We start from the raw sequence: 25,605 nt of genomic DNA, 5'->3' as shown, positions 1-25,605 counted from the left end.
GTACCAGGATTGGGGGATTGAGGAGGCCACACATACCAGGGATTGTTGGATTGAGGGGGCCACACATACCAGGGATTGTGGGATTGAGGGGGCCACACATACCAGGGATTGTGGGATTTAGGGGGCCACACATACCAGGGATTGTGGGATTGAGGGGGCCACACATACCAGGGATTGTGGGATTGAGGAGGCCACACATACCAGGATTTGGGGATTGAGGAGGCCACATGTACCAGGATTGGGGGATTGAGGAGGCCACACATACCAGGATTTGGGGATTGAGGAGGCCACACATACCAGGATTTGGGGATTGAGGAGGCCACACATACCAGGATTTGGGGATTGAGGAGGCCACACATACCAGGATTGGGGGGTTGAGGAGGCCACACATATCTAGATTTGGGGATTGAGGAGGCCACACGTACCAGGATTGGGGGATTGAGGAGGCCACACATACCAGGGATTGTGGGATTGAGGGGGCCACACATACCAGGGATTGTGGGATTGAGGGGGCCACACATACCAGGGATTGTGGGATTGAGGGGGCCACACATACCAGGGATTGTGGGATTGAGGGGGCCACACATACCAGGGATTGGGGGATTGAGGAGGCCACACATACCAGGATTTGGGGATTGAGGAGGCCACACATACCAGGATTGGGGGGTTGAGGAGGCCACACATACCAGGATTTGGGGATTGAGGAGGCCACACATACCAGGATTGGGGGGTTGAGGAGGCCACACGTACCAGGATTTTGGGATTGAGGAAGCCACACGTACCAGGATTTGGGGATTGAGGAGGCCACACGTACCAGGAATGGGGGATTGAGGAGGCCACACATACCAGGGATTGTGGGATTGAGGGGGGCACACATACCAGGGATTGTGGGATTGAGGGGGCCACACATACCAGGGATTGTGGGATTGAGGGGGCCACACATACCAGGGAAATTTACCAGTAGCTGCTGCATTTCCCACCCTAGGCTTATACTCAAGTCAATAGGTTTTCCCATTTTTATGTGGTAAAATTAGGGTCCTCGGCTTATATTCGGGTCGTCTTATTTAAAATATACGGTATTTTAAAATTAGTGAGTACGTGGTGCCCATAATACTGCAGGACTGTGGTGTGCATTATACTATATGGGGGCTGCATTTTACTCTATGGGGTGTGTAATATACTGTATGGAGGACTATGGGGAGTGCATTATATTCTATGGAGGACCATGGGAAGTTCATTATACTATATGGAGGATTATGGGGGGCGCATTATACTATATATAGGTTTATGGGGGCACATTATACTATATGGAAGATTATTGGTGGTGTATTATACTATATGGAAGGCTATGTGGGGCCATTATAATATTTTGAGGGCTATGTGGGGGGCCATTATACTGTATGAAAGCAATTATACAGTGTGAAGGTTTGTGTGGGGTCCATTATACTGTTTGGAGGGCTGTGTGGGGGCCATGAGAGTGTATGGAGGGCTCTGTGGGGTTTACAGTTGGGGGATTATTGTCACACTGTCACAGAATACTGGAGGTAGGGGGCCTAAGCTGACCCTAAGCTGGGGCCCTGACTAATCCCTCATCCTGGAGGTACTGTTAAAGGTACAGAGGTCCAGGCCGCCAGCGTAACCCCTACCTCCTGAGGATCCCTGCACCACAGTAATCTAGTCCTGAGAAGGACCCCGATCACAACAATTGGGAACCAGCGGTAATATGCCCACACACAGTATTTAGACGAACGAGACAGTACAAGGGAAAAACCAAAACCACCTTGCATACAACTTCAACAAAACTACAACAGAGGGAACACCAACGGGAAAGGAGATAAATGATAAAGCGAGGAAAGGGAAATAACACTTTCAAATACACTTATCTCAGCAACTCCAAACACCACGATCCGCTCTGTAAGTCTGAATGAAAAGCTTTCACCGACACCTCACAAACAGACCAGCAGGAATATAAAGGAGTCTCACTAACGAAGCATTGATTGCAGCTGGGCGAGGCTGGACCTCAGCTAGCCCAGAGAGAGAGAGAATTAACTCCTTCACTGCCGAGAAAACACAAAGCACCAACAAGTCAGCTGCGAGAAGTCAGGCTGTGTACTCGTGACGATCTTCGTGGCAACACACCCGTGACAGTACCCCCCCTTCTACGAGGGGCCTCCGGACCCTCAGGGCCAGGTTTATCCGGGTGAGTCGTGTGGAAGGCCCGAACTAATCGGTCTGCGTTAATATCCGACGCAGGAACCCACATCCTCTCCTCAGGACCATACCCCTTCCAATGAACCAAGTACTGAAGGGACCGGCGATTAAAGCGTGAATCAATGACCCTCGATACCTGGAACTCCAAGTTACCATTGACAACCACAGGAGGGGGAGGTAAAGGTGACGGTACCACCGGCGCCACATACCTCTTAAGCAATGATCTGTGAAACACGTTGTGAATTTTAAACGTAGGGGGGAGGTCAAGACGGAATGCCACCGGATTAATAACAGAACTGATTCTGTACGGCCCAATGAACCTGGGACCCAGTTTCCAGGAGGGAACCTTAAGTTTAATATTCCTGGTAGACAACCATACCTGATCGTTCACACTTAGGTCCGGACCAGACACTCTCCTCCTATCAGCCATACGTTTGTATCGGTTCCCCATAGTATTCAGATTCTTCAGCACCCCTCTCCATACTGAAGCGAGAGATGAGGAAAATCGTTCCTCCTCCGGAACCCCCGAAGAGCCCCCCCTACTGAAAGTACAAAACTGGGGGTGAAAACCATATGCCCCAAAAAACGGGGACTTACCAGTGGACTCGCTTCGCCTATTATTGAGAGCAAACTCTGCCAGAGGTAGGAAAGAAGACCAGTCCTCCTGGTTCTCTGACACAAAACACCGAAGATATGTCTCCAAGCTCTGGTTCATACGTTCCGTCTGACCATTGGTCTGAGGATGAAAAGCCGACGAGAATGACAAATGCATCCCCCGCCGTGCACAAAACGCCTTCCAGAACTTGGACACAAACTGAGACCCCCGATCAGACACCACCTCGGAGGGTACCCCGCGGCCACCGGTGAAGATGAAGGTCTAATATGCCCCTTAGCCAGACTTTCTGAAATATAATCCTTCATGGCCTGCCTCTCAGGACCAGATAGGTTATACAACCTAGCTTTAGGTAACTTGGCCTCAGGGAGCAGTTTTACAGAACAGTCATACTCGCGATGAGGAGGTAGTTCCTGACACCCATTCTCCGAGAATACATCCTCAAAGTCTGCCAGAAATGGAGGTAAGACCCAAGGAGTAACCGCACCGATGACCGTGTTCATGCAGTTTTTATTACAGAATTTACTCCATTGGCTTATCTCTCTGGTTTGCCAATTAATAACAGGGTTATGCTTAGCTAACCAAGGAAGGCCCAACACTATAGGAGTGGGAAGACCCTCCAACACGTAGCAAGACAACAGTTCTTTATGTATTGCCCCCACTTGAAGTTTTACGCCATGCACAGCTTGCAAAAAACTTCCCTGACCGAGAGGCCTGGCATCGATCGAGAATATGGGGATGGGTTTAGCCAACTCACTCAATCGCATACCTTGAACCCGGGCAAACCGAGCATCAACCAGATTAGCCCCGGCCCCACTATCCAGAAGAACAGATATCCTCTCAGTTCTCGTACCCACCACCACCTCCGCCGGTACGAGAAACTGAGACGAACCTAGGGACGAAATACCTACTCCCAGATTGCCGTCCACCACACAACCTGGGATCAACAGTTTTTTCGACGACTCTTTACTCAGCAAGGGGCGGGATGGACACCCCCCAATAAAATGTCCCTTTTTCCCGCAGAGGAAACACCTTCCTGTCTTATGGCGCACCACCGGTCCCCTTCCCCGAAATGATGTCCCTCCTAATTGCATAGGCTCCTCCGGACTGACCAGGGGAACCACCATATGAGGGGACCTTGTAAGAGGTGGAGACATTACAGGGGGTAGAGTTATCCCGCACCTCTCCCGAAGCCGTCTGTCAACGCGAATAGCAAGGGCCATAGCGGCTTCCAGTGACGCGGGAGAGTCATACTGTGCCAACACATCCTGTAATTTGTCGGATAAACCATGACAAAACTGGCTCCTAAGAGCCGGGTCATTCCACTGGGTGTCCGTGGCCCACCTACGGAACTCCGAACAGAATTCCTCCGCCGGACGATCTCCCTGCTGAATCCTACGTAACTTAGACTCAGCAAGGGAGATCCGATCTGGGTCATCATATACGAGTCCCAAAGCAGCGAAAAACCTATCCACTGACTGGAGAACTGGGGAGCTAGGGGGAAGAGAGAACGCCCAAGATTGTGGGTCCCCTTGTAGGAGCGAGATGACAATTCCCACCCTTTGTTCTTCACTGCCCGATGACCGAGGCCGCAGCCGAAAGTACAATTTGCATGCCTCCCGGAAAACAAAAAACTTGTCCCGCCCCCCAGTGAACCTGTCAGGGAGAGCTACTTTAGGTTCTGGTCCGGCTTGCTCCAGAGGATGCAAAACCTTGGACCTAACGTCCGCCAGCCCCATGGACAAACTCTGCAACTGCTGAGCTAGACCGGCTACTGGATCCATGGTAGCTGGAGAAAAACTAAGTTGGTCGGTGAAAATGTCACACTGTCACAGAATACTGGAGGTAGGGGGCCTAAGCTGACCCTAAGCTGGGGCCCTGACTAATCCCTCATCCTGGAGGTACTGTTAAAGGTACAGAGGTCCAGGCCGCCAGCGTAACCCCTACCTCCTGAGGATCCCTGCACCACAGTAATCTAGTCCTGAGAAGGACCCCGATCACAACAATTGGGAACCAGCGGTAATATGCCCACACACAGTATTTAGACGAACGAGACAGTACAAGGGAAAAACCAAAACCACCTTGCATACAACTTCAACAAAACTACAACAGAGGGAACACCAACGGGAAAGGAGATAAATGATAAAGCGAGGAAAGGGAAATAACACTTTCAAATACACTTATCTCAGCAACTCCAAACACCACGATCCGCTCTGTAAGTCTGAATGAAAAGCTTTCACCGACACCTCACAAACAGACCAGCAGGAATATAAAGGAGTCTCACTAACGAAGCATTGATTGCAGCTGGGCGAGGCTGGACCTCAGCTAGCCCAGAGAGAGAGAGAATTAACTCCTTCACTGCCGAGAAAACACAAAGCACCAACAAGTCAGCTGCGAGAAGTCAGGCTGTGTACTCGTGACGATCTTCGTGGCAACACACCCGTGACAATTATACTGTGTTAGGGTCACCATACTTTGCCGTGGGAGTTGAAGTGGGGTACAATAGGGTCATTATACTGTGCATGTGGAGGAATGCTCCATAGGGGTATCATACTGTTTGGGGGGCACTTTTGTTGGCATCATACTTTATGGGGGCAATGAAGGAGGAATCTACGACTTCAGAAGAAGGTAAATTACTATGTAAAGGCTGGAAAGTTATGAGAGCTGCTCTCCTGTGACACAGACAAATATTTATTTTTTGTAGGGGGGGGGCCCAATTAGAGCTTCTGCTATGGGGCCCCATGACTTCTATGTACGCCCCTGTCAGTAGGCACATGTAAAATAATCCCTCATTTAGCTGGCAGTCTGTATCTCATTGAGCTGCCAGAAGTGACTCATAAGTTGAAAGAAGAAGCATAAATCTTTGATAATATATATTACAAAGTTTTACGTATTTGCTTGTTTGATTGATTTATGCAGTTTGTGAAAATAAAAGTGACAATCCAAAGGGAACTTTTCAACACGTTTTTTTTTTCTGACATAGGAGAGTAGTGGTATGGTTGTATAGGTGCTTGTGCTCCCAAAAAAATGAAAGACATCAGTAGTGCCAGTGATGAGAAATCATAGAAGCCATATACAAATCAGGCTGAAAATGCAGAAGAGGCATGTTATTCACTTGTAAGAAGCAGGCCAAGTGCACTGAAACACCCTAGGAGGACTTTCAGCTTTTTTTTAAATGGCTTCTACACTGGATTTCTCACGAGTTATTGAATCTCTACAAAAAAATTACAAAAAAAAGGTATCATTTTTATTGGGGGGCAATCACCTATACAAGTGATTGCCCCCCAATAAAAGATAAAAGTGTGGCACTACAGTACAGCCAGCCTCTTCACCTCATTCTCTTCTTCTAGTTACAGTTTGCTTTTATGTCACAATTTTAATTCTACAATTAATTCACACCTGTTCTTTCCAGAACATACTGGAGCTACTATATGAATATAGTTCAGAAAGGTGTAGCCTGAGCAATTTGCTGACCTTAGATCTGTGGATCTGACCAAAAACAAACAAAACGCTGGGAAGTAATTCTTTGAATTGAAACACTAGTAAAGGCACATCTACAATAAAATTTCTGCATACCAAGAAAACTAGGAGATTATGTGTATATACGGTATATATACAGTGAAGGAAATAATTATTTGATCCCTTGCTGTTTTTGTAAGTTTGCCCGCTGACAAAGACATGAACAGTCTATAATTTTAAGGGTAGGTTAATTTTAACATTGAGAGATAGAATATCCAAGAAAAATAAAGAAAATCACATTGTATAAATTAGATAAATTTATTTGCATTTTGCAGTGAGAAATAAGTATTTGATCCCCTACAAACCATTATGAGTTCTGGCTCCTACAGACCAGTTAAACGCTCCTAATCAACTCGTTACCTGCATTAAAGACAGCTGTCTTACATAGTCACCTGTATAAAAGACTCCTGTCCACAGACTCAATTAATCAGTCAGACTCTAACCTCTACAACATGGGCAAGACCAAAGAGCTTTCTAAGCATGTCAGGGACAAGATCATAGACCTTCACAAAGCTGGAATGGGCTACAAAACGATAACAAGACGCTGGGTGAGAAGGAGACAACTGTTGGTGCAATAGTAAGAAAATGGAATAAATACAAAATGACTGTCAATCGACATCGATCTGGGGCACCATGCAAAATCTCACCTTGTGGGGTATCCTTGACCATGAGGAAGGTGAAAGATCAGCCTAAAACTACACGGGGGGAACTTGTTAATGATCTCAAGGCAGTTGGGACCATAGTCACCATTGGTTACACATTACGCCTTAAAGGTTTAAAATCCTGCAGTGCCCGCAAGGTCCCCCTGCTCAAGAAGGCACATGTGCAGGCCCGTCTGAAGATTGCCAATGAACACCTGGATGATTGTTACTCTCTAGCCCGGACTGACTGGCGTGAGCGTGGTTAGTGGTCCTACTGGGCCACAAACCGAGGAGTGCCTGAAGGGGTGTGACTAGGGGCCTCGCCAGATCTGACCACGAACACACGGTGGCTTAATTGACTCCGTGGTCCGAGGAGGGACGTGGGAGGTGGCCCAGGTGCTACTCCAGGTCAGACCCCGGTCACAGCTGTTGACCCACACCAGGCAATACAGGAACGGGCAGATTTGGCTGGTATGCAGACAGGCGGGTAATGGCAGGCACGGCTGGTATGAAGACTGGCGGGTACTGGCCGGTACGGCTGGTATGCAGATGGGCGGGTACTGGCAGGTAGGAAAACAGGCTGGATAGGGACCAGTACAGACTGGGATACAGGAACAGAGCTGCAGGTACGGAGGACAAGCGTAGCAGAGAAGAGCCGCAGGTGCGGAGGACAGGACAGGGCTCTGTTCACATGGAACAGACTGGGAAACACCGGAAGATAGCAAGAACACAGGAGGTAGATACGGAGGCAGAGAAACGGGACAAGCAGAACCAGATACACACAAGGTACTTGCTATGAAGTAGCAAGTGGACACAAAACTCACAAACAGAAGTACAGAGACAACGAGTAGGAGTTAGGTACTGGTTCAGACACTGCAGGAAAAGGGATGGATCGGACATAGAGACAAACAGGTAACGGGCTTGGACACAGTTCAGACATGAACTGACACAGGAACGAGAGACAGGAACGAGCCTGGGCATTTAGCCCCAGGGTGGCAGAAATAGACTAGAAGTCACAGATACAGGTAACGGGCCTGGGTACTCAGCCCCCAGGATGGCGGAAACAGACAAGATTCAGGACAAGACCTGGCAACTCCAGTTGCACAGAACACACTGAAAGAAAGTGATGCTCAGGCACCTTCCACTGGGTGGGGGAGGTTTAAGTATCCAGTGACTCACAGCAATAGGCTGTGGACGGATTAAGACTGCACACACTGTAACTTTAAGAATCAGGAAGTACCAGCGCCGCCGCCCTAAGCCAGCAGACAAGAGACACAGCAAGCAGAGGAGTAGAGAGTACAGCCTGGACTGGTAGGTAAGTTGGCGGTCTTGCATGGTGGGAGATGGTAATCCATGCCAGCACTCCGCCTGGGATGTTACAATGATTCTGTGAGTTATTGGGAGAAGGTGTTGTGGTCAGATGAGACATAAATTGAGCACTTTGGCATTAATGCAACTCGCAGTGTTTGGAGGAAGAAGAAGGATGAGTACAACCCTAAGAACATCGTCCCAAGCGTGAAGCATGGTGGGCTTTTCTGCAAAGGGGACATGACGACTGCACCATACTGAAGGGAAGATGGATGGGGTCATGTATCGCGAGATTTTGGCCAACAACCTCATTCCCTTAGTAAGAGCATTGAAGATGGGTCGTGGCTGGGTCTTCCAGCAAGACAATGACCCAAAACATACAGCCAAGGCAACAAAGGAGTGACTCAGAAAGAAGCACATTAAGGTCATGGAGTGGCCTAGCCAGTTTCCAGACCTTAATCCCATAGAAAACTTATGGAGGTAGTTGAAGCTCCGAGTTGCCAGGCGACAGCCTCAAAATCTTTATGATTTAGAGATGATCTGCAAAGAGGAGTGGACCAAAATTCCTCCTGACATGTACACAAACCTCATCATCAACTACAAACAACGTCTAACAGCTGTGCTTCCCAACAAGGGTTTTACCACCAAGTATTAAGTGTTGTTTGCCAGAGGAATCAAATACTCATTTCTCTCTGCAAAATGCAAAAAAAGTATCTAATTTATACAATGTGATTTTCTTGATTTTTTTTTGGATATTCTATCTCTCAATGTTAAAAATTAACCTACCCTTAATATTATAGACTGTTCATGTCTTTGTCAGTGGGCAAACTTACAAAAATAGCAAGGGATCAAATATTTATTTCCTTCAGTGCATATACATGCATGCAAATTATTATGCAAATTGGATTTAAGTGTCAAAGATGTCATTTTTTTGTTTTTCAAATCTGAAATCAATCTCAAACACCTGTGATAATTAGTTGCCAGGTGAGCCCAATTAAAGGAAAACTACTTAAAGAGAACCTATCAGCAGGATTTAGCAATATAAAGTAAGGCATAGCCATAATGGTGCTGTTATACTGATTAAACTGATACCTTGGACAAAGGAATCCGAAATCTGATTCTTGTTTAAACAGCCTCTACATTTTTCATGTAATGATATCTCTGTGAATCAGGGTGTGTTATGATCTGCTACAAGCACTAAGGAAAGAAAGGAAATCTGTCCCTACAATAGAACTAAGCTAGATCCCTACGATGTAACGGGGAACCTGATCCTGCGATCAGACCCGCTAAAGTCCTCGGCTAGTCTGTATGAAGACGTATAGATGCAAGGGAGGGATCCCTACAAGAACTAGGGACTGGGATAAAGTTGGGCACCTTCTAGCAGAAATTGTAGCAGTAAAAGACAAACACACAACATAGAACATAAAGGTCCGAAGACCAAGCTAAACAGACTGAGAAAGGTAACTAAGCACCAGGCTAACTTAAGAGTAGAAATTACAATGAAGTCCAGCAAGGACGGGAGGACGGAGCAGGATTAAATAGGCAAACAAGGTCATGTGACCAGCAAGATAGAAAAAAACCTAACAGGAGAGTTCTAACAGGGTGTGATTAATTATTCAGTGACCTGCCTCCTTTTTGAAATTCCACACCACTGCCGATATTGGTGTGGACGTCACATGCCGGTGATTCCACGGCCGGTCCTCAATAAAATTGCGCCAGAGGCTGAACATGTGCAGATCGAGATCTTGGCTCAATGACGTCTTCATTAAACCAAAATCTCGATCAGCGCATGTGCTGCCTCCGGCGCCATTTTATTGAAAGCCTGAAGACTGGCTGTGGAATCACATGGGATTTCAAAAAGGAGGCAGATCACTGAATAATCAGTGATCTGTCATAGAAACATAGGAGGCAGGCGGAGGAGCAGAAGAAGACCCTACCCCCAGTCTTGCCCCGACGCACAGAATTACCATTAGACGAAAACTTTAGAGGCTGATTAAACAAGAAACAGATTTCGGATTCCTTCATCAAATGTATCAGTTTATCAGTATAACAGCGCCATTATGGCCATGCCCTTACTTTATATTGCTAAATCCTGCCGACACGTTCTCTTTAAGAGGACGTTCCACATTATTAAGCAGGCCACAGGTTTCAAGCAATATGGTAAAGAAAAAGAATCTGTCTGCTGCCACAAAGTATCAAATAGTGCAATGACTTGGACAAGGTATGAAAACTTTAGTTATGTCATGAAAACGTAAGCGTGATCATCATACTGTACTGTGAAGAGATTTGTGGCTGATACAGAGCATAGATGGGTTTGTGCATATAAAGGCATTATGGGGAAGGTTTCTGCCAGACAAATTGATCAGGTTAAGAGAGCAGCTGCCAAAATAACATTACAAAGCAGCAAATAGGTATATGAAGCTACTGGTGCCTCTGGAGTCCCGAGAACCTCAAGGTGTAGGATCCTCCAGGGGCTTGCAGTTGTACAAAACCCTACTATTCGGCCACCCCTAAACAGTGCTTACAAGCAGAAACGGTAGCAGTAGGCCCAGAAATGAAAACTAAGTTAAAACAATCTTGTTTACTGATGAGTGCCGTGCAACCCTGGATGGTGCAAATGGATGGAGTGGTGGATGGCCACCATGTACCAACAAGGCTGTGACGTCAGCAAGGAGTCATGTTTTGGGCTGGAATCATGGGAAAAGAACTGGTAGGCCCCTTTAAAGGGAACCAGTCATGTCCTATCTACTCTCTACAGTGCCCCCATTGCTTTGTTAGTGATGCAATGTGCATCACTAACAAGCTATTTTCATTAAAATTGGTGGTATAATGATTCTATAACATTTTATTACTTATATCCTACCTGCTTGTTTTCAGTCATAGGTGTGTGATCCTCATATTCAGTCACTGCTGGCGCCGCCCACTTATTTGAAATTTGCTCCCGGCGAGCGCTGATATTTGTGGGGCGCATACTCAGTTTTACATGTCTGGCTTCGGGTCCCAGCGTGTGCGCAATGAGGCGGTGCACTTTGCTGCTCCCCACGCATGCGCTATGACCCGCGGCTCCCCATGCATGCGCAGTGAGGCTGTGCACTTCGCTGCTCCCCACGCATGCGCTATGACCTGCGGCTCCCCATGCATGCGCAGTGAGACTGTGTAGTTCACACGCACGGGGAGCTGCAGGTCATAGTGCATGCGCAGGAGCAGCGGGTCATAGTGCATGTGGGGGAAGCAGCGGGTCATAGCGCACGCGCGGGGAGCTGCAGGTCATAGCGCATGCGCGGGGAGCAGTGGGTCATAGTGCATTCGGGGGAAGTAGCAGGTCATAGCGCATGCCCGGGGAGCAGCGGGTCATAGTGCATGTGCAGTGAAGCTGCGAAGTACACAGCCTCACTGGGCACGCACTGGGACCTGAAGCCAAACATGTAAAACTGAGCATACGCCCCACAAATATCAGCGCTCACCAGGAGCAAATTTCAAATACGTGGGCGGCACCAGCAGTGATGCACATTGCATCACTAGCAAAGTAGGACATGACAGGTGCACTTTAAAGTCCCTGAAGGTGTGAAAATGACCTCAGCAAAGTATATAGCTTTTCTGACTGACCACTTTCTTCAATGGTACAAAAAGAATGCTGCAAAGAACACTTCTGAGTCATTTTCTGCTATGGGCATAAAAGGAGAGAAACTTATAGGCACCATCCTCCCCTGATCTCAACCCTATTGAGAACCTTTGGAGTATCCTCAAAGATCCATGAGGGTGAGAGGCAGTTCACATCAAAACAGCTTTGGGAGGTTATTCTGACATCCTGCAAAGTAATTTAAGCAGAAATTATCCAAGAACTCACAAGTTCAATGGATGCAAAAATGGTGAAGCTGATATCAAAAAAGGGGTCCAATGTTAACATGTACCTTGGCCTGTTAAGATGTTTTTGAAGGAAAAAGCTTTTGATTTCAATAAATGTGACCTTTTAATACTACAAATTCAACAAATGACCATTTTCAGTTCTTTACAACCTATTAAATGTTTGGAAACTCTGTTGTGCATAATAATTTGGAACAGTGCATTCTGAATTTTTTTTTTCTTTTTGAAAAACATTCAGTTATCATCTGGAGGTTTGTCCAATAACATTTGATTTATACTCTAATGGTTGATGATTTGAACATTATACTGACTCATTTTCATTGACAATTTAGCAAAATCAGAGAAAAATAGAATTCACATAATTTGGAACGTGGTGTAGTTAAAAAAATATTTATTTTACCTATGCATAAAAGGGAAACTTTGCAGGATGTTTTGGCTTGCTCTACATCTCCTGCTCCTAAAGCGTTCCCTATCCTCACACTTGCAGCCACACTGAATCCAACCGAAACCTAAGTGGAATAAAAGTTTTGTTTTAAATTCAAATTATTAAAAAAAAGTTCTAGATAATAAAGCTATATATTAAAATAAATTATTTATTGTATTCAAAGTTGAAATAATTTGTGACCTTATTATAATCTTAAAACTCTGCACACCATGTTAAGTTTCACAGGTACATTAAATGGAATCTGTCAGCAGGATTTCATACCCCAAACTAATTATATGAGCATATCTCAATTATATGAGCATATAACTGTGCAAGCCAGGGAGTGGCCTCCTTTCCTTGATCTGGAAATTACAATCAAATAGCTTCCCTAGGCTTGTGTACACAATTCGGGACCTGGTGCTTTGTCTGCCCTTATTCACACACTGAGGTCAAGCGACACATGGTAAGTTTTTCAATATTAGACAGATAAAGACTATCCCGAATGGGTTCGCCTTGTCGTTGTGGGATGGCTTTTATGCTATTTTTGATTAAAAACAGTATAACTAAGAACCCTACATTATTTAAATGCACTTTTGCTTTTTATTTATTTATTTATAGCAGGGTTATTGTTAATTTTGCTTCTTGTAGGTTTTTTTCTAATTATATGAGCATGTAGCTGTTTTAAAGACAAGTCCAACAATACCTTTCCATGGCCAGTCCATTCCTCCATTATTGAAAAACTAGTATTACAATTGTTATGCAAATTAGGCTTAAGGACTATGGTAGATCTAAAGCCTCAGTCCCTCCAGCTACACTTCGGCCTCTATGCTGTGTGACTTCAGGCAAAGGAGCCGTCAGTCAAGCAGGAGGAGGCGGCGCTGTGAGGGGAATACAGCTGACATGACAGAGGCTTCAGATCTACCTTAGTCCTTCAGTCTCAGTTGCATATCAATTCTAATACTGATTTCTCAGTAATGAAGAAACGGACTGGCCATGCAAAGGTATTGATGGACTTGTTTTTGAAAAAGCTACATTCACATATACATAGGTTGGGTGGGTAAAATCCTGCTGACAGATTTCCTTTAAAGCATTCCACCAGATGTAAGCCCAAAATAAATGTAACTGTAAGCCTGTACACTTACCATTTTTTTACAGAGAAAAGTATCGGCAAATACATGTATTGTACTTTCTTCAGTGGTATCTACTTGTAGTGCAAAATGCAGTGGATAATGCTCTTGATTACAGCTTAAAAAAACAAGTTAGTTTGACTAATAAAAGAATACAACAGTGTATACATATATGCCACAAACATAGAAGGATTATAGTAATGCTAACTAGGCTCTACCGAAGCAACATGGGTCTCTGTTACTTCTCTAATGACCCCCCAATCACTGCAGAGAGTGAAACAGACAGCCAAAAATCACATTTGAAAATTTTAGCATATGTGCATACAGATTCTTTGAGGTGGTTAAAAGCAATGAGTTTTCTAGTGGAAACTGCATCAGTAAATGCTCCTTCTTTCCAAAGTTTTTATATTACCAAAGCAGTTTTGAAGAGTTTTTTAAGCTTTTATGGCTATGTGCACACAGAATTTTTCAACGTTTTTGGAGCAGAAACTGAGCAGAAGTTTTTGAGAAGGACTCAGAGTTTCCTCTCAGTTTCTGCTTAGTTTCCGATCCAAAAATATTCTAAGAATGGGACAAGGGCTGCAGTTCTGCCTACAATGCAAAAACTTGCATGAAATAGAAAGAAAACAGTTTTCTGTTAAAGGGGTATTCCCATCTCCAAGATCCTATCTCAATATGTAGTAGGTGTAATAATAATATTAGTAAACACCTCCAATTAGAAATGCAGTATATTTCTTCTGATTTGCCATGTTTGTTTCCTCATGGGCAGGCATTCCAAAACCTTAGGTATCCATGGTTACGACCACTGATATAGTGACAGCTAGTTAGTTGCTAGTGGTCGTAACCATGGATACTTAAGGTCCTGCAATGCCAGCACATGAGGAAAAAGACATAATGAATCAGAAAAACTATACTATATTACTAATTGGAGGTACTTGTTAATATTATTATTATTACACCTACTACATATTGGGATAGATATAGATATTGGAGATGGGAATATCCCTTTAAGCTTAGAATTGCTATAGGAACATGTATACACCATATAATAAAGTTACATTTCTTATGTCCACAGTTTTAACTAACCATGTAAGCTGCTGTTGCTAATTCCAACATTATAGCCTGAGCTCCGAGCTCCACAACACTGATAAGACCTACGGACAAAAAAAATCAACATCAGATAATGCCCTAAACTGAACTAAAGGGCTTCTACTATCAAAAATGAGATCTGAATAAACATTCTATTAGGGTATGTGCAAATGACATCTTTTCAGGTGAGCGAACCCGAAGAGTTTTTCAAGAGAAAGAAGCTTTCGGAAACACTTGTGATTTTTTTCCCCCTGAATAATCTTTCTTAGTGTTTTTTGGTCATTTCCTGAGCGCTTTTCTCATGCATTTAAAGAGCTTTTTTTCAGTATTTTTGTGGTGTTTTTTTACGGACGTTTTCCAGTAATTTTTTTTCTTCATTCAATAATTGTTTTAAAAGCCCATGCATCTTTTGCATTTTCCAATATACTTCTATTATAAAAATATTGAGCATCTTCAGGGTGGAAGACGCCTGAAGAATGGTCAAATCAATTCTTTTAACCGCTTTGTGTCTTTGGAAACCTGAATCTGTTAAAAGATGCCCAAAAGCCTGAAGAGAAAGTCATTTTTACATATAAATGTGAGTGTTCATTCTTTTGAGTATTTAGTTAGCGCTTTTTCAGGAGGTTTTTCAGGTGGATTCCATTTCTAAAAGACATACTGTGCACAAACCCTTAGATACAAACAATAGACTTTTCTTGTAATGGATGACATTTTTCTGATAATTAAATTCCATTCATTGCAGTAGCTATTAAAAGCAAACACATCTTGCTGCACCGTCTAGACAAATAATGCAGGAAGGAAGTATGTGTTCCCAATATGTCAACCCCTGACAAAGTATAAAATAAAATAAATCACAACAGCAATTAAAAAAAATACACACACTGGGTCACATGTTATTAACTGTACAACCTGAGTCATAAATTGCAGCAAAATCATTATAAGCACCAAATTGGGAAAAAATTAAACTTTTTACTCTGTGCTTATGTAGAAAATGTGTGTTCTCAATGAAGTGCTTGTGGTTCAAGAAAAATGTAATATGCTAAAAGACAGAATATGGCATATTTTTCACTAATCTACTGTTTAAAGAAGATATGTGCTTTTGTAAACTTTTGAGTGTGAAAACTACGTAATAGTTTGTTAGAAGGAACAGTATGCATGGGTTACCTGCTAAAAACCCTCCAACTTCAAAGCTCCACCATTCAATGCACACCATAAGCATGCTGGGTATGGCCAAGCGTATAAAGGACCCCCATTCCTGTAAGCAATCTCTGGACCAACCTTAAAAAACAAACCAGACAAATAACAAGTACGGTAAATCCTTACAAAAATCAGCAGGCACAGGATCATGAGGGAGGAAAAAAAGGGTTTTGATGTACTATATATATTGTTATTTGCATGTATTGTATAAAAAAAACAAGTAAAATAATTAAATGACTGCAAACTGACAGTAAGGCAGAAGACTAATGTACATGCAAAGAGCAAACTACACTATAGCACCAAAGCTCAGCAACGACAATCAAAGTTTAAATAAAATAATTAAACTCAGCAGCTCTGCTAGAGTTTACGGCACAAGTCATTGAGCTCACGGATTGGCTGCAGCGTTGTCGACATGACATCAGTGCTGCAGACAATAGTAGACACCTGGAACAGCGGCGGAGACATAGTGCTGGGCCAAGGGACGGTGAGTACAATATGTTTTTTAAAATAAAGTGAAGTCAGAGATTTTATGAAACCAGAAAACCCCTTTAATGTTCTGAACTATTAGATAGTACACTTGGTCTGGATATTGTATCAACAACAATTTTAATGGGGTTGTCCCCTTTCAGAAAATCTTCATCCCATATATATTTGTAAATAAAAACGTACTTTAGTCACCATCCCTGGGTCCTGGGTGGAATGTCTGCAACTGATCCTGGTGTCTGGTATTGACTGCGGCACTGATGTCACATTAACAGCGCTGCAGCCGATCGATGAGCTTCATGGGTCTATGGGGGGCTTTCCCATCTACATCAGGGACAGTGGATAAACCGTGGTTTGTTATTTTATAGCAAGTTTTCTGAAAAGACAACGCCTTTAACAATAATTACATACCTCCCCATGTTAGAAGGTGCAGCTTTTTCCAAATAATGTAAATAAAAAGCACACCACTCATTGCAAACTGTGATATTGTGTTTGCCCACGCTGATCCCCTAGAGGCAAAACAAACAAAAACACACAAAGGTAAATGAAAACATTGCCTCTTCTGCTAACTTATCTACTGGATTGCTGCATTTTTCGCTTCCTTATTTTTTTGTACTCTGCCAGAAACTTAAGCCCCCGTCTCACATAGCGAGATCGCTAGCGAGATCGCTGCTGTGTCACGGTTTTGGTGACGCAACAGCGACCTCACCAGCAATGTCGCTATGTGTGACACTTTGCAGCGATCAGGCCCGCGCTGTGAGGTCGCTGATCGCTGCAAAGTGTCCTGGACCATTTTTTGGTCGTTGCCCTCCCGCTGGTCAGCACACATCGCTGTGTGTGACCAGCGGGAGCAGCGATCAGGCTGGTAACCATGATAAACATCGGGTTACTAGGGGCACACGCGCACCTAGTAACCCGTTGTTTATCATGGTTACGAGCCTGCTAAAGTGAGCGGTAACCTCCCGCTCACCGTAGCAGAGTGGTAACTAAGATAAACAGCGGGTTACTAGGAGCGCGTGTGCCCCTAGTAACCCGATGTTTATCATGGTTACCAGCCAGCTCCTGCTTCAGCAGGCTGGTAACCAGGAGCAGGACATCGTGGAAAGATTCTTTCCACGATGTCGCTGCTCCCCTGATCGTTGGTAAGCCTGCCTGTTTGACAGCTCACCAGCGACCACATAGCGACGCAGCAACGATCCCTGACAGGTCATATTGTTGTCGGGATCGTTGCAGCGTCGCTAAGTGCGACGGGGCCTTTAGACTACATCACTTTATACAGGCATTCTTTCATTAGCAAAACAACACTAAAAAAACCCACACTCTTTAGTAAGGTAACCTCCGCATCTGATTAGATAAAATAATTCTACCACAAAGACTGCTCTCCTGTGACTGCTGTACGCCTATAGTAAAAGATGAGAGCTGTCAGTGTGTATGCTTGTAATACTGCCACTGTGATGAGACTAGTTACAGTAGTTAAATCTGTGCAGATCTAAGCAGATACGTCCCTATATATTGAGACTTTGCTAAGGGGCAGCATTTATGCGGGGGCATTTATGCATATAGCATTTATGCATACTTTATCGAAGTGCCATAATTTAGCAAAGTGCCCTGGCAGTTAGAAAATGGCAGTTGGACAGGGCAGGAGACAGGTAAGACATGCAAGACAAACCAACAAACTTGCTTCCAGGTCATCTTTTTGGCAAACAGTATTCACCATTTGTATCTGTGCCATTTATACTCTGGTTGCTACAATCATCCACATTCACCGTTCTCCCACAAATGCGGCACACTTCATCCATATTAATCCCTCACTCCTCTCTTCTCCTATGTACAGTTGTCATGCTCTCTTCACAATGTTATACCACGCAGATCCATTCATTCCCACCATACAACACAGGAAACGCTCTCACAAATCACTCAATCATCTGCTCACTCTCTGTATCTTCCTTCTATTAGTCGCAGGTGATATTTCTCCCAACCCAGGACCCTCCAGTAATAATAACACTAACTCTTTCCCTGTTACATTCAGAAACCCTGCTAATCTCATTAATATTCCCTGCATATCTTCTGTCTCATTCAACTGTGCCCTTTGGAATGCGCGCTCAGCTCGTAATAAACTCTCTTACATCCATGACTTTTTCCTCTCTAATTCCCTCAACCTTCTGGCTCTCACTGAAACCTGGATCCAGCAGTCGGACACCACCGCCGCTGCAGCTCTCTCCTATGGTGGCCTACATTTCTCTCATACCCCGCGACCTGACAACAGATCAGGTGGAGGTGTTGGTCTGCTTCTTTCAACAAAATGTACTTTTCAGGTTATCCCCCCTGTACCCTCCCTTATCTTCCCGTCCTTTGAGGCCCACACAGTCAGACTCTACCGGCCCTTCTCCCTGCGAGTGGCGGTTGTCTATCGCCCCCCAGGTCCCCCCCGTCAATTCCTGGATCACTTTGCTGCCTGGCTTACAAATTTTCTATCCTGCGACATCCCCACGATAATCATGGGAGACTTTAACATCCCAATTGGCGATCCTCTTTCCCCATCTGCCACGCATCTTTTATCATTAACCTCCTCCTTCGGCCTTTCACAGCTTGCTAATTCTCCTACACATGAGGACGGGAACACATTGGACCTGATCTTCTCCCGGCTTTGCTCAGTACATGACTTTACTAACTCTCCCCTTCCACTCTCTGACCATAATCTTCTTTCATTCTCTGTCAAGAACTGTGACTCTACTCAAGACACTCCCACCGTCCACACTTATAGAAATTTACGCGCCATTAACACCCAGAAATTTATAAAAAGGTTGCAATCATCATTGGCCCCAATCTCCTCCCTCTCATGTCCCGACTCTGCATTGAAGCATTATAACAAAATAATGCTATGCGCCCTGGATGAAGCCGCACCTCCTACACAAAGAACAATTCGGCATAGACGGCGACAACCCTGGCACACGCCTCAAACACGTCTTCTCCAGAGGTACTCCAGGTGCGCTGAACGACTGTGGAGAAAATCAAATCTGCCCGAAGATTTCCTCCACTATAAATTTATGCTGAAAACATATAACTCTGCCCTTCACCTCTCCAAACAAACCTACTTTAACAACCTCATCATCTCACTTTCCAATAATCCTAAACGACTCTTTGACACGTTTCATTCTCTCCTCAATCAAACAGCACAGGCCCCGACCACCGACCTCAGCGCTGACGATCTGGCTAACTATTTCAAAGAAAAAATTGACCATATCCGACAGGAAATTTTCTCCCAATCCCCAAATGTTATGCATGCTCCCCCCCGCCACATTGTATCTTGCTCATTTTCTGACTTCGAACCAGTCACGGAAGATGAAGTGATCAGGCTCCTTGCATCTTCTCGCCCTACCACCTGCACCAGCGACGCTATTCCCTCACATCTCCTTCAGTCCCTTGCTCCAGCTGTCACCTCTCACCTAACTAAAATTTTCAACCTTTCCCTCTCATCTGGTATCTTTCCCTCTTCTTTTAAACACGCCAGCATACAACCATTACTTAAAAAACCATCCCTCGACCAGAACTGCACGGCCAACTACAGACCTGTTTCCAATCTTCCCTTTATCTCTAAACTCCTGGAACGCCTGGTCCACTCCCGTCTAATCCGCTATCTCTCAGACAATTCTCTTCTTGACCCTTTACAATCTGGTTTCCGCTCTTTACATTCTACTGAAACTGCCCTCACTAAAGTCTCTAATGATCTACTAACAGCTAAATCTAATGGTCATTACTCCCTGCTGATTCTCCTGGATCTCTCTGCAGCATTCGACACTGTGGATCACCAGCTCCTCCTCACTATGCTCCGCACTATTGGCCTCAAGGACACGGTTCTCTCCTGGTTCTCCTCTTATCTCTCTGACCGCTCCTTCTCTGTGTCTTTTGCCGGCTCCTCCTCCCTACTTCCTCTTACTGTCGGGGTTCCTCAAGGATCAGTCCTAGGCCCCCTTCTTTTCTCCTTATACACCGCTCCTATTGGACAAACAATCAGTAGATTCGGTTTTCAGTACCATCTCTATGCTGATGACACCCAATTATACACCTCTGCTCCGGACATCACCCCTGCATTACTACAAAAGACCAGTGATTGTCTTTCTGCTGTGTCTAACATTATGTCCTCCCTCTACCTAAAACTGAATCTGTCAAAAACTGAACTACTCGTCTTTCCTCCCTCCACTAACCTACCTGTGCCCGATATTGCCATCTCCGTTTGTGGCTCAACCATTACTCCCCAGCTACAAGCCCGCTGTCTTGGGGTCATTTTTGATTCAGATCTTTCTTTCACTCCTCACATAAAATCACTCGCTCGTTCATGTCATCTACACCTCAAAAACATCTCAAGAATCAGGACTTTTCTCACCTTTGACTCGGCAAAAACTCTTACTGTCGCTCTTATTCATTCTCGTCTTGACTATTGCAACGCTCTACTAATCGGTCTCCCTCTTACTAAACTCTCCCCTCTCCAATCCGTCCTGAACGCAGCAGCCAGGATCATATTCCTCGCCAACCGCTACTCAGATGCCTCTTCCCTGTGCCAGTCATTGCATTGGTTGCCCATCCAATATAGAGTTCGTTTTAAACTTATCACGCTTACCCACAAAGCGCTCCATGCTTCAGTACCCCCCTACATCTCCTCCCTTGTCTCAGTCTACCACCCTACACGTGCCCTCCGTTCTGCAAATGACTTGAAACTAAAATCCTCCATAATCCGAACTTCCCACTCCCGTCTCCAAGATTTCTCGCGTGCTGCGCCAATTCTCTGGAATGCACTACCCAGGACAGTTCGATTAATTCCCAATACCCACAGTTTCAAGCGAACCCTAAAAACACATTTCTTTAGACTGGCGTATCACCTAAACACACTCTGTCCATCCCAGCTTTCCCCCATATTAAAATCTTCTTCAACTTCGGGTTCAAACCAACCATGCACATAAAAGCCTCTGTCAGGGCTGCACACATACTGGCTGGCGACCAGTCCATGTATTATTATTTATCCTATTCAGTATATCAAGGCTGCATTATACAATATATGTACTTTTTACCTTTTGTCTCCCCCACTTCCTCATAGACTGTAAGCTTGCGAGCAGGGCCCTCACTCCTTTCGATATGAGATATGCTTATTCTGTATTGTCTGTATATGTCCCCCCTAAAATTTGTAAAGTGCTGCGGAATATGTTGGCGCTATAAAAATAAACTATTATTATTATTATTATTATTATTATGTGATATTATATAATGTACCATAAGCACATAATACACACTCACACATCTATTTACCTTAGAGCTGGGCAATTCATTTCTTGTGGGTACCACGAAATCTTAGAATCATTAGGTCAAGTATATATATACAGGAGCCATGCTCCCACGTTAGCGTTCAGACGCTGCTGGTGAAGTGCATGTTTTATTTCTTTGGGTGCCAGAAAGACACATCTCAGTGTCCGCCTCCATTAGGCGTATACGTCCAAAAATGATGCACGGCAGAGCGCACATTTGCTCTGCCAGCACCATTATAATCTATGGCCCCGTCGACGCCACATACGTCCAAATCCCGTTTTGTGGGGGGTTTGGACGCAAGCCCTGATGGGACCCACAAACATGCAGATGTGCTATCGCATAGCACTCGGCCGTATTATACACTCGTGTGAGCGAGCCCCAATACTGCAGTTCTACTATTCCCTAGAGCTGTCACTCTAGCAGGAGAGCCTGCCCTACTAGGAACTAGGAAGTAGGGAGACTGTAGGGCAGTGAACTGCTCAAGAGACACTTTGAGAATACAAATTTAACTTTTCGAAGAACAAAGAAATGACAGATGAGGACACTGCAGGAATAACTATGATATGTTAAAAAAAACTCACTGCACTCCCAGCTTCAGGCCATACATAAAGATGGCATTAACTGCTGCATTAATGAAGTTTACACCAAGACCAGTAATAACCTGAGGCCATATTATGCCCTGGGTGGAAAAAAAAATAAGATTACTGCAAGCTTTACTATAATGTTAGGATAATAAAAGTTAAGTTAAGGCACTGATAGAGTTCAAAACAGATATCATAAAACCATATCTCAATTATTTTAAATTTCAATATCTAAATATTTAAGGCCCAATATTGAGAGCATGGAGTAACAGACATGGGGGACGTAAGCAAATATCACATATATAACTCCACATGATTATTAAGATTCTTTGCTTTTATAATAGACTAGGAAAAGCAAGTCGTCAGCATGGTGGCACAGTGATTAGCACTCCAGTTTTACAGTGCTGGGATCCTGCAACACCAAAGACAGTGATGATGATGATGTCTGTAAAGTGCTGCAGAATTAATTTGGCCGTATAAGTGTGTAAAATAAGTCCTCATCAATTCAGACCCATTTACATGGAATGATCTTTCAAACTTCAAACAAATGATTAGTAGCTTAAGACATCCTTTGACTAGCGCAGCATTATTCCTGCCTACAAGTTGTTCCCGAAAACTGTGCTAATGTTGCAAGTTATGTTAAAAAACAAATTGCTATAGACACCAACAAACATCAGACCACAGCATTTAAGAAGACCTCCCCCCCACACACATAAAAGGAGAAACAAAAGCTGAAAGTACATTAAACAGATAGCATTGCACTCTGAAACTTAAAGGGACCCTGTCATGTCCCCAAACGCTACTAACCTGCAGATATAAAGTTGATCTGCAGGTTAATAATGTTATAATGCTTTTCGGCCACACTACTGAAAGTGCGGCTGCCTAGAGGAAATTAACTTTATTCCTCAGAGGAGCCGCCAGCTTTCCCTCATAGAGGCATGCCCAGAGCGTCTACATTCACCACTCAGTATACAGTGAGTGGCAGCAGTATGCACACCCCGACACTTAAATTAACAGCTGGCTGGGCAGCGCATCAGTGCTGAGCCAGCTGTCAAAGTGCCAAGGGGTGCATGCAGCCGCTACTCACAATGCTGTGAAAGGTCTGTAGCCGCATCGGGCATGCCACTATGACTGAAATCCAGCCACTTTCAGGACATATAAAAATCATTTTCTCCCAGTAGTCGTGCTTTCAGTAACATGGCCAGACAGAATTGTAATGCCATTAAGCTGAAAATTTAAAGAAGCACTCCCACAAAAGTTTTTATCCTCTTAATATATTGTGATCATCACATTATATTGCACTGTATACTTACAATTAATATATTGTCATTATCATATTATATAGCACTGTGTACTTACAATTGCTCATTTTGCCTTTCTACCCAGCTAATTTTTCTCTTTTCTATGCTCTATGTAGAAACAGGACATCTCTTCTCTCCGCATTTATCCTCCCCATCTTTAACTCCTGACCTAGCAACTCCCCGTCCCATTGACTTTTGCAGTGAGGGATGAGTTATATGCATGCAAAATTGACCTCCTTTTTCCACGTGCTTAGAAGGATTCAGCTAGTCCGTTTTAATCACGTGATGTCATAGACTTAATAGAAAAGAGAAGAGTTAGCAGGTAAAATGGTAAAATGAGCAATTGTAAGTACACAGTGCTATAAGCAGTGGGGAAAAAAAGTGTTTGATACACTGCCAATTTTGCAAGATTTCCCACCTACATAGAAAGGAAAGGTTTGTCATTTTTATCGTAAGTACACTTCAACTATGAGAGACAAATCTTAAGCCGGCATCACATTACCGTACAACACGGCCGAGTGCTATGTGATAAAACATCGCATAGCACTCAGTCCAGTGTTATTCTATGGGGCTGCCCAGATCAGCGATTATTTTCTCATGCCGATTCGGTATGAGAGAACAATTGCAGCATGCTGCGATTTCATCCGGTAACCAGATCGCACTCACCCATACAAGTCTATGGGTGTGAGTGAAACATCGGACTGCACACGAATGTCATCCCAGTGCAGTCCGATATACACCGAGCCATGCCATGGAGAAGATAGAGAAATTACTTTCTCCGTCTCCTCCGCAGCTCTCCTGCGATCTTCTCATGCGAGAGAATCAGAGCACAGTAGCATGACACACTGCACGACTCGCAGCAGAGCAGGAGCCGAGGGTTATTAGCATATCGCATCCGATGCTCTCGACATGCAATACGATGATGTGATTCCAGCCTTAAAAAAATACAGAAGATCACACTGTATGATTTTTACATAATTAATTTGCATTTTATTGCATGAAATAAGTATTTGATCAGCTACCAACCAGCAAGAATTCTGGCTCTCACAGACCTGTTGTTTTTTCTTTAAGAAGCCTTCTACTCTGCACTCATTACCTGTATTAATTGCACCTGTTTGAACACGTTACCTGTATAAAAGACACCTGTCCACACACTCAATCAATCACACTCCAACCTCTCCACCATGGCCAAGGCCAAAGAGCTGTCTAAGAACATCAGGGACAAAATTGTAGACCTACAAAGAATGGAGAGGTCTGTAATTTTTATCGTAGGTACACTTAAACTGTAAGAGACTGAATCTAAAAAGAAAACTTGCAAAATCGGCAGTGTATCAAATACTTATTTTCCTCACTGTAATAGGATAACTGAAATATATTAAGAGAATAAAAATTTTGATGGGAGTGCTTCTAGGACCACAGAGCTGCAGGTAAATAGCGTTTGGGGACATGATAGGTTCCCTATAAAAGGCACACCTAATATAAGTGCTTCTCACTAAATTAGAATATCATCAAAAAGTTAATTTCAGTTCTTACAGAGGGATCTATTTCAAGAGTTTATTTATGTTAATGTTGATGGTTATGGCTTACAGCCAATGAAAACACAAAAGTCATTATCTCAGTAAATTAGAATAATTAACAAAAAACACCTGCAAAGGCTTCTGATGCGTATAAAAAGACCCCTTAGTCTGTTTCAGTAGGCTCCACAATCATGGAGAAGCCTGCTGACTGGACAGATGTCCAGAAGGCAGTCATTGAAACACTCCACAAGGAGGGTAAGCCACAAAAGGTCATTGCTAAAGAAGCTGGCTGTTCTCAGAGTACTCTATCCAAGCATATAAATGGAAATTTGAGTGGAAGGAAAAAGTGTGGTAGAAAAAGGTGCACAAGCAACCGGGATAACCACAGCCTTGAAAAGATTGTTAAGAAAAGGCCATTCAAAAATTTGGGGG

General features: G+C 44.1%; 1 protein-coding gene across 5 annotated transcripts in view; it reads right to left on the bottom strand.

Moving 5' to 3' along the window:
- LOC141213661 (multidrug and toxin extrusion protein 2-like) overlaps window positions 1-25,605 on the bottom strand; it is a 111,544-nt gene that overhangs the window by 29,183 nt on the left and 56,756 nt on the right. For all 5 annotated transcript variants that reach the window (XM_073665282.1, XM_073665290.1, XM_073665275.1 and 2 more), the window contains 5 exons: window positions 22,356-22,453; window positions 16,888-16,985; window positions 15,961-16,074; window positions 14,794-14,861; window positions 12,557-12,665 (listed from right to left, as the gene is read on the bottom strand). In XM_073665282.1, coding sequence (XP_073521383.1) covers window positions 12,557-12,665; window positions 14,794-14,861; window positions 15,961-16,074; window positions 16,888-16,985; window positions 22,356-22,453 — 487 coding nt within the window. The remainder of the gene's footprint in view (window positions 1-12,556; window positions 12,666-14,793; window positions 14,862-15,960; window positions 16,075-16,887; window positions 16,986-22,355; window positions 22,454-25,605) is intronic.

Source organism: Phyllobates terribilis, unplaced genomic scaffold, assembly GCF_046119375.1.
Source record: "Phyllobates terribilis strain yellow unplaced genomic scaffold, ASM4611937v1 Scaffold_2__4_contigs__length_985480577, whole genome shotgun sequence".
Taxonomy (NCBI): domain Eukaryota; kingdom Metazoa; phylum Chordata; class Amphibia; order Anura; family Dendrobatidae; genus Phyllobates; species Phyllobates terribilis.
The sequence above is the reverse complement of the archived record's forward strand: the minus strand, read 5'-3'. Positions and strand labels throughout refer to the sequence as shown.